The sequence below is a fragment of the Callithrix jacchus genome, chromosome 4 (genome assembly GCF_049354715.1).
Source record: "Callithrix jacchus isolate 240 chromosome 4, calJac240_pri, whole genome shotgun sequence".
Lineage (NCBI taxonomy): Eukaryota > Metazoa > Chordata > Mammalia > Primates > Cebidae > Callithrix > Callithrix jacchus.
In genome coordinates this window covers 115,278,865-115,291,953 of record NC_133505.1, presented here as the reverse complement: position 1 = coordinate 115,291,953, position 13,089 = coordinate 115,278,865, and the positions used below count along the sequence as shown (strand labels likewise).

Genomic DNA, 13,089 nt, shown 5'->3' with positions numbered 1-13,089 from the left:
CCTGGGGGTTGGGGACCCCTGCAATAGAAAGTAAGAAAAGTGGGGTGGGGGGTAAGGAGGGAACAAAAAGAAGTATGGCAGAATTAAGTTCAAATCTGTCAGTAATTGTAATAAAGGTAAATAGTTAAGCTCATCAAAATACATAAATCAGCACAGCTTCAAGTGTTTTAAAGGCTCCCAAAACTCAATAATGTGATATGTACCAAAATAAAACAATTATTTTTATTCTAGCAAATGCCAGAATTTAAACCGATAAGGAAACTGGTCCCATATCACTGTGGGCCAATTCAATTCTCTTCATTGATCTGCACAGATAGATACTCTGTAACCTTCTTCAATAAACATTTTTTGATGCATAGTCATCTTGATCACCAAATGCTTTCAAATCATCTATGCTTTCAAGTGAAATACATTACATGCCAGTTTCTCCATTAGTAGGGGTATGGCTAAGCCATTTAAACAGAAAGACACCATCACAGTGGCTAAAACAACAAACTCATGCCTGTAATCCCAGCACTTTGGGAGGCTAAGGTGGGTGGATCACTTGAGGCCAGGAGTTTGAGACCAGTCTGGCCAGCATGGTGAAATCCCACCTCTATCTACTAAAAATACAAAAACTAGCTGGGTGTAGTGGTGTACACCTGTGATTCTGGCTACTCAGGAGGCTGAGGCAGAATGGCTTGAACCTGGGAGGTGGAGGTTGCAGTGAGTGTCACTGCAATCCAGCCTGGGTGACACAGTGAGACTGTCTCAAATCAGTCAATCAATCAATTAAAAAAAAAAGATTTTTTAAGTCTCTCTAACCTAACAGTGCTAATATAAATGGTCCGGGGGAGCCCCACTACTCACAGGCACTGAACAGCTCAGGTTCCTTCCAAATCTGCTTCATCATCACCTAGACGTTGTTTAGATAAACACATTAGTGTTTTCCTTTCATTGTGTCTATAGGACATGATGTTTGGAAGTGTGCCGGACACGAGATAGATATATTTGATGGTATGAGTTGAATAACCTGCTTCTACTTCTACTTTGCTGAGAGGTTTACTTTTTCTTGAAAGGGTGAATTGTGTCAAATGCTTTTTCTGCATCTACTAATCATGTGATCTCCCTCATATATTTGTTAATGTGGTTAATTTCACAAATTTTCAAAAGTTAATACAAAATTTTGTTTTTAGAATAAACTCCATTTGGTCATGATTTATTATCTTTTTACAGAAAAGTTTATTTAAGTTTCTACTATGTTTAGAATATTTGTATTTATGTTCATGAGAGACATTGGCCTGTCATTGTTCTTATAATGTTTTTGTCAGATTTTAGTATCAAGATTATCCTGGCCTCATAAGACATGTTGTGAAGTGTTTGCTATTATTTTTCCTTAAATATTTGGAATAAATCATCTATAAAATATTGTAAACTGAAGTTTTCTGTATGGGAGGACTTCAATTACAGATTTAATATTTCAAACAGATATATAACTATTCAATTTTCTCTTTATTTTTATGTTCATTTTAATAAGACTTTTAAAAGAACATTTTGATATATAAGTACATTTCATCTAAGTAGACGAATTTTGGGGGGATGTAAGGTTTTTCATAATATCCTCATATTTTTTAACAGCTTTGTTAAGATAGAAGTAACACACCATCTGATTAACACACATAAAATGTACAATCATTGCTTTTTATTTAGTATATTCAGTTGTACAATCATTACCATAATCAATTTTAGAACACTTCATTACCCTAAAAAAAACTCTATTGCCATTACCAGCCACCCCTCATTTTTTCTCTAAGCCACCTCTTCTCCCCAACAATAGGCAAACACTGACTTTTTGTCTCTAAAGATTTGTCTCTATAGAGTGATATGACTATTCCATATAAATGGAACCATACAATATACAGTTCTTTGTGACTGGCTTCTTGCATTTAGCATGTTTTCAAGGTTCGTCCTTGTTGTAGCATGTATCACACTTCATTCATTTTTGATGGTTGAATAATATTCTGTTAAACAACTATATTACATTTTATTTGTTCATCAACTGATGGTTATCTGGGTTGTTTCAATTTGGGAGCAATTATAAATAACACTGCTATGAACATTCATATACAAGGTTTTGGTACATCTGTTTTCATTTCCCTTGAGTATATATGTAGGAATGGAATTAGAGAATAAATATGTTTGACCTTTGAGAAACTTGCAGACCGTTTTCCAAAGTGGTTGTATCATTTTACATCCTCATCAGCCATGTATGAGAGTTCCAGTTTCTCCACAGTCTTACTAACACTTGTTACTGTCTTTTTTATTTAAGCCATACTAGTTGATGCAAAGTGGTATCTCATTATGGTTTTAATTTACATTCCCCAGTGGCTAATGATCATCTTTTCACGTGCTTATTGGCCATTTGCATATCTTCTTTGGAGAAATGTCCATTCAGATCCTTTGCCCATTTTTAATTGGATTATTTGTATTTTATAGATGAGTTGTAAGAGTTCTTTATATATCTAGATACATGTCCCTTATCAGATATAGGAGTTGCAAATATTTTCTTCCATTCTGTGGGTCATGCTTTCACTTACTTGATGTTATTCTTTTAAGCTTCTTATCTTTTTATGTTTATAGAATGTGTAGTACTGTCTCCTTTTATATTCCTGATATTGGTAATTTCTGTACTTGGTCTTTTATATTGATCAGTCTTACTAGAGATTTATCAATTTTATAATTTTTTCAAAGAACCAGTATTATTGAGTTTTCTCTAGGTTATTCATGTCTGCCTTTCAGATTTCTGCTCACCTAACTTAATAGATCATTGCTTTTACTATCTTGTGTTTGCTTTTCTTTTTTCAGCTCTAGAGATGGACATTTAGATCAATAATTTTTAACCTCTCTTGTATATAGTTAATGCTATAAATTTCCCTCTAAGCACTATTCTAGCTACATCACAGAAGTTTTTAATGTGTCTTCATTATATTTTAAATATTTTCTAATTTCCATTATGATTTCTTCTTTGACATAAAAGTTATTTAAAAGTGGGTCTGTTTTTCTGTTATGGTTTCTAGTATGATTCCACTGTGATCTGAGAACATACTCTGCACGATTTCAATTTTTAAAAATATGTTGAGCTTGCTTTATAACCCAACACATAGTTATTTTGGTAAATGTTTCATGCGTACTTGAAAAAAATGTGTATTCTGATGTTAGGAATAGTGTTTTACATATGTCAATTAGATCACATTGGTTAGTCATGTTGTTCAAATCTTTTATATCCCTTGAAATCACTTTTTTTTTTGAGACAGAGTCTCTCTCTGTTGCCAGGCTGGAGTACAGTGGCACAATCTCAGCTCACTGCAACCTCCCGGATTCAGGAATTCTCCTGCCTCAGCTTCTGAGTAGCTGGGACTACAGGCATGCACCACCACACCCAGCTAATTTTTGTATTTTTAATAGAGATGGGGTTTCACCATGTTGGCCAGGATGGTCTCAACCTCTTGACCTCATGATCCACCTGCCTTCGCCTCCCAAAGTGATGGGATTACAAGCATGAGCCACCATGCCTGGCCTTTTTTTTTTTTTTAAGACGGAGTCTTGCTCTGTTGCCAGGCTGGAGTGCAGTGGCTCCATCTTGGCTCACTGCAACCTCCGGCTCCCCATTTCAAGTGATTCTCCCACCTCAGCCTCCCAAGTAGCTGGGACTACAGGCACACATGGCTAATTTTTGTATTTTTTTTAGTAGAGATTGGGTTTCACCATGTTGGCCAGGCTGGTCTGGAAATCTTGACCTCAGGTGATTCACCTGCCTCAGCCTCCCAAAGTGCCGGGATTACAGGTGTGAGCCACCGCACTAGGCCAAAGTAAAATCTTAAAAGGCATTAAGAGAAAAAAAAAAGGATACATTCGTTTCAAAAAAAGGAACAGTAAGACTGATGGCAAATTTTCTGACTGAAAGTATAGAAACCAGAGGCAATGAAAAGACATATTAAAAGTGCTACAAGAAAAAAAAATCAATTTTATACCCAATTAAAATATTCTTTATAAATGATGGTAAAGATTTATTCAGATAAAGACAAGCTGACAATTTATCATCAGCGGACCTACACTCCTAAGAGCATTAAAGGAAATTCTTGAGGCTGAAGGAAAATGAATCCAATGAAAGCATGAATCTTCAGGAAAAAGCAGCAGAAAAGAAAAGTGTGCAACTAAATTTCTAAAATTAACTTTCAAGGCAGCAGTAAAATGTATCACGAGGCTTATAATATGTAGAAATCATGGCACAACTTGTAGACAGTAAGTGGACTTAAACCATTGTAAGGTTTTTATTCTTTGGCTAGTTTTTTTTTTTTTTTAACTGAAGACTCAGTTCTTTTAGAGGTTTTAGTTTAGCTCTTTAACTTCCTGCAGCTTCAAAATCTGGCAAACATCTAGAGAGGAAAGCTGGCCAAGTGTTTTGTACTGGCTTCCTCTCCTGTGGGGTGTTGTCTCCTAAGATAATCGCAGATTCTACCTGCCTTTCCAACTTCCTTCTTGGGTGTGGCCTTCTGAGCCTTTTGATTGATAGTTTGACATTTCTCTTTTTCCTCATCTCTGAAATTCTGTCCTTCAAAGGTTTTGAACTTAGTTTCCCACCCCATGAAAGTTCAAAATCTGGCAAATATTTGAGGGAGAGAACTGTCATATGTTTGATGCAGTTCCTCTCTCTAGCAGGGTTTCTTTTAAGCATGGCAAGACTGCAGATTTTACTTGCCTTTCTAGATCAGCCCCCCAGTCTCCTTCATATCCTGGCATCCAGCAAATATCCAATGGGTGTATTTCAGACATTAGATCTAAATCTGCCATTTCTGCAGCCATGGCTTTCAAAAGTTCCCCTGGTTTCTCTTTGTCCCATGTGGGTTCCTTTGCCAAAACAGTGTCACTGTGACTAGAATTGGGAGATTGGCTAAGGAAGCAAATAGCCAGAGATTGTCAGCTCACCTACAAAGGCTTTTTCACTTCTGGAATGTTGGTTCTTCTAGTCTTTGTTGCTTCTGTAACTGTCCAATGTCTTTCCACATATGACTGTAACTTATCTGTTTCAGTGATGTGACCTTTACTAAATCTTACACAAAGTAGCCAGATTCATGCCTGTAATTCCAGCACTTTGAGAGACCAAGGCGGGCAGATCCCAGCACTTGAATCTTCAATTGAAAAGAAAAAATCAGTGAGGAGTTTGAGACCAGCCTGGCCAACATGGTTAAACCCTATCTCCACTAAAAAAAAAAAAATACAAAAACTAGTTGGGTGTGGTGGCTGTGCCTATAATCCCAGCTACTTGGGAGGCTGAGGCAGGAGAATTGCTTGAACTCAAGAGGCAGAGGTTGCAGTGAGTCGAGATCACACCATTGCACTCTAGTCTGGGTGCCAGAGTGAGACTCCGTCTCAAAAAAAAAAAAAAAAAAAATTTTTACCCAAAGCAAAAATCTCAACCTTTGCTTGTACTCCATGCAGTGTACTGTGACATTTTTCTACTCTGCTTCATTAAAAACAAACTTTGGTTCACAAGCCACTAAATCAAAGTCAGTATCTAATGGAACATAACCTACAGTTTGAGAAAAACTGGCCTAACAGAGCTCCAGGAAAAAACCAAGGTGTCTGAAAGAGGAGGCTCATCTAAGGAATACAATTAAGTGAATCTTAGCCTTCTTCATATTATTATACGAATTTTTGAACTACAGAATTCTGCCTGTATTTTTTTCTTGAGGTCAGACAAGTCAGCTTCTGCATCCAGCTTAACTTTTAACTGAAATGGCTTGGTAAATTTAATTGTGTTCTACCCTTCTCTCCCATCCTTTTTCTCAGTCAAAATTTCCTTTATTCTTTGTATTAATCATTAGAATGTATAATAACCCCATGAATTATAAGCTTCCTACTATCTTGTCCTTAAAGGCATGACAATCAAACAAACAAAAAAATCCTGTTTTCCAAAGCAACGTTCTTAAACTTTGGCTCCATCAGCTCCATATTATCTCTTTTACCTCAAATAATAAGAAAACACCTCATTATCTATTCACGGAAGCCTTTTATAAAAAATTACCAAAGATCAAAAGACGCATGTGTGAAAGCAAAGTGTACACACTGCTCCAGTGCCATTATCAACATGTACATTGCAGTCAGAAAATATCTTGTACCCTGAGAGAAATAATCACACAAAAATAGGGTCACCGTCATTCATTTTCCCAAAATAAAATAATACTTGTTTTGTTTATAATTTACTAATTCCTTTAATAAAAGCAATTTTATTGCCAACTTTTGCAATGATAAAAGATGAAAATCTGTGATTACCTTGGTGGCTATGACAATCATGCGATAAACTGCTATCTTTGCTACCACGAATAGACAACTGCAAACTTAGTAATACTGGTAATTTTGTGGGACTTTTTTCCTTTTTTTTTTTTTTGGATTTTTTTATTTGATGAGCCAGTCCTTTTAAAACTCGGAGTTGCTTTCGAACTTTCCGTGAAAGTAAACTTTTTTCCCTTCAATGCTTTGCCTATATTTCTTTGACAATTGTATAGATTCCTTTAAGATTTTGTTTATCCACCAACCAGAGCAAAGTTCACCACACTGTCCATGTAGAACAACTCAAGGGCTGTTTGAGGTGTACACTTTTCCAGTCCTGAGGGGAGTTTCATGTGGCAATAAAGTCTTAGTCTATATGGTCTAAATAAAATCGTGATTAAAGTTCTTTTCCTGGCTCTTCATGCTTTTGTTTTCTGGTCTGCTTTTCATGCTGGTTCTGATTTGTACACAGCCTTTATTTCCTTTGGTGGCAGCAATGTTGAAAATACCCATTTTAATGGTTGATCTGTTCTTTGTGAGGCAACAATGACAGGACATCTGATTGTACTTTGTTTTTGACTTGAGGATTCTGTTATCTTCTGTCATCTAAGATACATCTTTTCTTTGCATCTAGGTCTTAAGACATGAGTTTGGTCAAATTGATAGTTTGCACTACTAGGTTTGAAAGTTGCTCATATGACTCCCTACATCACTGATTTACTTTCTCGTCTTCTTACCATTGACAAAACTGCTGTTTTTCATGTTTGTATGCCACTGAGTTCAAAACAATTAAGAAAAAAAAATATTTCTGTGCCCACTGGAATATAGAGAGACCCTTGGAGATCTGGAGCTGCTACTATCAACCAATAACTCACGCTTTCTCTACTTTTGTTACATTTGATCCAACTGTGGCTAATATTATAAACCAAGGTTGGCAGTTCTGTGTATTGCTATTATTTTTCAAGATAGGGTCTTGCTCTGTCTCCCAGGTTGGAGTGCAGTGGTATGATCATGGCTCACGCAGCCTCCACCTCTAGGGTTCAAGCAATCCTCCCACCTCAGCCTTCCAAGTAGCTGAAACTACAGGTGCATTATCACTGAGCCTGGCTAATTTTTTAATTTTGTGTAGAGATGAGGTCTCATTATGTTGCCAAGCCTGGTCTCAAACTCCTCAGCTCAAGCCAACCTCCCACCTCAGACTCCCAAAGGACTTGGATTACAGGCATGAGCTACCATGCCCAGCCTGTGTATTAATTTTTAAAAAGCATTTTCTTCCTCCTCAAAAAGGAAGGCATAGTTTTTTGTAATAGTCCATTTGCAATTATACAGCTTTCTTTCTCTGCAGTCAGTGTTCTCTCTCCCTCAGAAATATGTTGGAGATTGAACACTTGGAAAACCCATCATTTGAACACACTATTTAGGGATATTTAATTCCAACAGACAATCTGCCATCAAAAAGAACAAAATATACACAGTGAATAAACTTTCAAATTGTTTTTATGTAATTTTAGAGCAAAGGGTAGAAACTTCACAGAAGGTTTTACTTCGTTTGTGCAACCATTCTACCAATGAGCCTGGATCTGTGAATGGGAAGGGAATGTTTGCTGCTGGCTTGTCTTGAAATTATGACCTCTGAAAGAAATCTGAGAAGTTCTCAGTGAATAACTTTTACTCTCTCCCTTCCATTAGGCCCTACCTCCTAACACTGTTTCATTGGAGATTAAGTTTCCAACACATTTTTTGTTTGTTTTGAGACCAAGACTCACTCTATTGCCCAGGCTGGAGTACAGTGGCGTGATATCAGCTCACTGCAACCTCCATCTCCTGGGTTCAAGGGTTCAAGAGATTTTCCTGCCTCAGCCTGATGAGTAGCTGGGACTATAGGCACATGTCACCATGCCAGGCTAATTTTTATATTTTTTTCCTTTCTTTTTCTTTTTTTCTTTTTTTTTTTTTTTTAGTAGAGATGGGGTTTCACCATGCTGGCCAGGCTGGTCTCAAACTCCTGACCTCAAGTGATCCAACCGCCTTGGCCTCTCAAAGTGTAGGCTAATAGGTGGTAACCACCGTGCTCAGCCCCAACACATGGTTTTTGAGTGACATATTCAAATCATAGCATGTGGCTAATGTTCTATTTCTAATGGACATATAAGAAAACATCTGCTGGGCACAGTGGCTCATGCCTGTAATCACAGAGCTTTTAGAGGCTGAGGTGGAAAGATTGCTTGATCCCAGAGTTTGAGACCAGCCTGAGCAACAAAGTGAGACCCCATCTTCTCAAAAAAAAAAAAAAAAGTTTTTTTTTTTTTAATTAGCCAAGTGTGGCGGCACGCACCTGTAGTCCCAGGTACTAGGGAGGCTGAGGCAGGAGGACTGCTTAAGCTCAAGAGTTTGAGGTTGCAGTAAGCTTTGATTGCATCCACTCCACTGTAGCCTGGGTGACAGACAGAACAAGAACCTGGAAAAAAAAAAAAAAAAAGGAGGGGAAGGGAAAAGGAAAGATTCCTTTTTCCTTTATCTCAAATTCTCAGTAGGCTACCCTTGAACAAACCTGAAGATAGTAATATTCTTTTCTTTTCTTTTTTTTTTGAGACAGAGTTTCGCTCTTGTTACCCAGGCTGGAGTGCAATGGCGCGATCTCGGCTCACCGCAACCTCCGCCTCCTGGGTTCAGGCAATTCTGCCTCGGCCTCCTAAGTAGCTGGGATTACAGGCACGTGCCACCATGCCCAGCTAATTTTTTGTATTTTTAGTAGAGACGGGGTTTCACCATGTTGACCAGGATGGTCTCGATCTTTTGACCTCGTGATCCACCCGCCTCGGCCTCCCAAAGTGCTGGGATTACAGGCATGAGCCACCGCGCCCGACCGACAGTAATATTCTTTAAATGGTCTCATGTTCCAATTGACCTTTTAGGATTCAGAGAAAAAAATTATAAAAAATTCTTAATATAACTTGTAAGTAATACAATATCAGAAAAATGCAAAAATAATAATTCTGTAGAAAATGACATTAAAAAGTAAACAATGGAATACATAGTTAAATATTACACAAAAGTATCCCTTTACTTTTCATAGATTAGTGGCTATCTGCATAGGTTCAAAAAGAACACTTTCTCCTTCTTACCAGGCAATAATTAACAATTCACTTTTGTAACCATGATCAAGCCACACATCTCGTTAAAGTAGGTAAGGCAAGCCTATTATTAAGCAAAACATTCCAAGCCAACTTGGCTGAGGCGAACTGAATGGTTCTTGGTTCCTGACCTCAATATGTGGGCAATATCTTACATATAAAGTAATGACAACCTCTCAGACTTTAAAAAGCCTCCAGGCAAAGTTAACTCCTATGTTTTTGTAACACATGGCGCAAGTTTTATTAACTAGACTTATAAAACAAAATCTTTGTATATTAAGCATAACCTTTTATTACACTCACATAATAAAACTAATCATCAAAGTGATGATACTAAATCAGAAAATTACTAAGCAAATTTGTGGTCAAATCCATGCTTTAGGAGGAAATTTGGAGGCAAAACTGACACCTTAACCAGAGGCAATGAAAGGTAAGCAACACACATCACGTTTGGGTCAGAAAACAAAAAACAATACTGCAGTAAGGAACCAACACAGCAAGTCTTGATTGTGTAAACTTTTCACATTCCAAAGAAATGTTTGTCCTGTGCCCAGATTCAAGAAGATAACCTCTAAGTCCTTGGACTATCCTGCCTGATTTAAGTGTTTTTATTTACCTGGGACCCTTGGGCTATACCAGATAGTCTAAATTAACAGTGTGATTAATGGTGGGGTCCTTACGCCATGTAGTATCAGCTCCATCTTTGGAGGGGCTGAAAACTGAATGTCAGCCGTGTGTCAGCCGTCTATCAGCCATGCTATGCCTATGAGACGAAACCTCAAGAAAAGATCTGGACACAAGGCTTGGTGGAGCTTCCCTGGGTAGCAATTCTCCAAGAATGTTGTCACACATTGTTGCTGAATTATGGGCTGTCTGTATGACTTCACAGGTGAAGGACAACTAAAAGCTTGTTCTTGTGCCTGATGTCCCCCGGACTTTGCCCTATGTGTCTTTTTTCAGTTGCTGATTTTAATTAAAAATATTCTTTTGCTATAATGTATGCCATAACCATATCTTAACAGTTCTTCTGAGTTCTGTGAGTCCCTCCAGTGAATCACTGAACCTGAAGGTGGTCTTGGGGACCACCTGAGATAAAACACTGAGATAAGATTAACAACGAAAACGCTCACCACTGTATCTAGTTCTCATTTCCTGTGTAAATGAAACCTTGAGCCTTTCCTGTAAGTTACTCTCTAATAACTATATCCCTGGTCTTGGCAATGCTGACATCTAAAGATACATCATGACCTCTGATATGATGATTATTTGAGGGAACTGTTTTCCACCATGAAAAGAACTAAACCTGGTGACTTTGGTAATTTTGTAGGTTTTTTCATTTGATAAGCCTGTCTTCTAAAGTCTATATTCCCTTGCAAGTTTTCTTTGCATATAAACTCATTTCCTAAAGCTTTAGTCTTTGAGTGGTTTACGTTTTTTATTTCTGTTGATGGTAGTTTAAACCAATAGTATTTTAGTAGAATGGTTTAAGAGACTCAAACTCTACTTTGTGGTATTATTTATGGGAATGCTCTGAGAATGAGAAATCACAGGGAAATATCCTACCCAAATACCAAAGGCTCAGCCCTCTTTCGACTTGAAAGCCATTCTGCAAAACAAAGAAAAAAGAACCCTGTTTGAACTTTTTGCTTAGGTGTCCACCATTTAAATCATACCTTGAGAAAATCAAAGAATGTAATACTGATATAAATTTTTCCAAGTTTATCAACAGAGAAGTTATACACATAGGATAAGTTTTTTAAAATCAATTATTTTTGAGACTAAAGTAAAATCAGATATCTTTAGAGTAACTTCTTTTTAACTCTGGTACTGAACTTCCCAGCTTTAAATTGGTAGGTTGGTTCATTTTGGGGAAAATGAAGGTAATAATGCTTTTTATGTGTTCAATCATTTCAACAGTGCTATTCTCTCACATGTATTACATATTTTGGATAAGCTGTCTCTGAAAATATTTTGCAAGGTATTTAAGATACTTTTGCTAGAAATTATGTTATAAAACCATAAATGTTCTACAGAATTCTCAAGCATTTTAAAACTTAATTTTAAGTGGGTTTCCTGTACACCAAAATGGTTTATGTTATAAATATCACATTTGTAAAGGTATAAGGACCTACAGTGATGAAGAGTGAAATACTTTCCAATCAGCAAGATTCTGGACAATTGTCCTATAAACATCAATCTTGTATTTCAGGCACAAAATGATTCACATTTTGTACTAGGTTCAGTAATGGGTTTTTCCAAGAAATACCCTACAAGTCAATGTATATTTACTTTAAGGCAAACTAACAACAACAACAACAACAACAAAATGCCTCACAAAGTTTTTTAGAGGCTATCCTAAAATTTGCTTAATTACATTAAGCCAAGTCAGGCTAAAAAATACATTATTTTAGGTATGTGAAGTGAAAGGTCTGGTTCACTTCACAATCCTCTTAAAGAGTAAGATTTCTTTCTTTAATTGTTTAAATAACTTTAGTAATTTGTAGTGGTGAATAAACTTTTACAAGTGGGTAGAGAATCCCATTATAATGAGATTATATTTGGTGGCCTTATTATTGCTCATTACCCTACAAACACTTCTTCCTACATTCTGACCATAAGTCCAGAGCAGTGACTTTGGTGATAGGGTTACAAGAAATCTGTTACATAGGGTATTAAAAGCCAGAGAAATCCTCTCAGAAGTCAGTTTATTTAATGAAGCTATCTTTCAGGTAAGATACTTATCCACTTACTCATTTAAAAATATTCAGTCAGGCTGATTGCCCAGTAAGATGACATGCTTTTAAAGAGTACTATGTTGGTGGTATTATCAGGTTTTTGATTGTTATGGTGCCACTGACCGTTGATGCTCAGAAAAATAGGGTTTGTCAAATGACAGATCTTTGCTCTTTTCAGATTGGAAACATGCAGATAGTTTTTCTCCCACAAATCTTACATCTTGATTAGTTGGTAAAACTGTCTGAAGCACCTGGAAAGCAACTTTCTTTCCTAATGGTAGACTCATGCTTGGTTAGATTCTACACAGAGGTGGAATAATGAGGTCATTTTGTTAAGGAAATCATATTGAATATATTTATTTGCCCACATTAGAAAAGCAACATTTCTCTAAGTCAGCTAGTGTTTGAAGATTGTATTCTATAGAATAGGAAATGCAACTGTATTAATTAAAATGAGACTTGTATCTGTTAAACACATGAAACAAATACACAATATTTCTGGAATAAACAATAGATTCACACAGACATAACAGGGGACTTTGGAGTATTCCTACTCTAAACTGGCTACTCCACATCTTCCAAATTCATTTTCTCCACATCTTCCAAATTCATTCTCACTGAATACTTATTAAGAGCCAACTTTTTCTTTCCCCCAAAATATTTAGGGCTACATTAAAAATGACAACCCAGTACTCACAAAGTTTCACAAAACATTAGCTACCTGATTTATGGGTGATGTACTCTGATTTTTTTTTTTTTTTTTTTAACCAATAGAATCTCACTGTTGCCCAGGCTGGGAGTGCAGTGGTGCATACTCAGCTCACTGCAACCTCCACCTCCCTGGTTCAAGCCAATTTTCTGGCCTTAGCCTCCGGAGTACCCAGAACTACAGGTGCACACCACCATGCCCT

General features: G+C 36.9%; 1 protein-coding gene across 1 annotated transcript in view; it reads right to left on the bottom strand.

Annotated features, from left to right (window-relative positions):
- Nucleotides 1-12,465, bottom strand: part of CCDC162P (coiled-coil domain containing 162) — a 108,287-nt gene extending 95,822 nt beyond the window's left edge. The window contains 2 exon segments of the mRNA XM_078370895.1: nt 4,739-4,930; nt 12,302-12,465. Coding sequence (XP_078227021.1) covers nt 4,739-4,930; nt 12,302-12,465 — 356 coding nt within the window.
- Nucleotides 12,466-13,089: the final 624 nt, after the last annotated feature.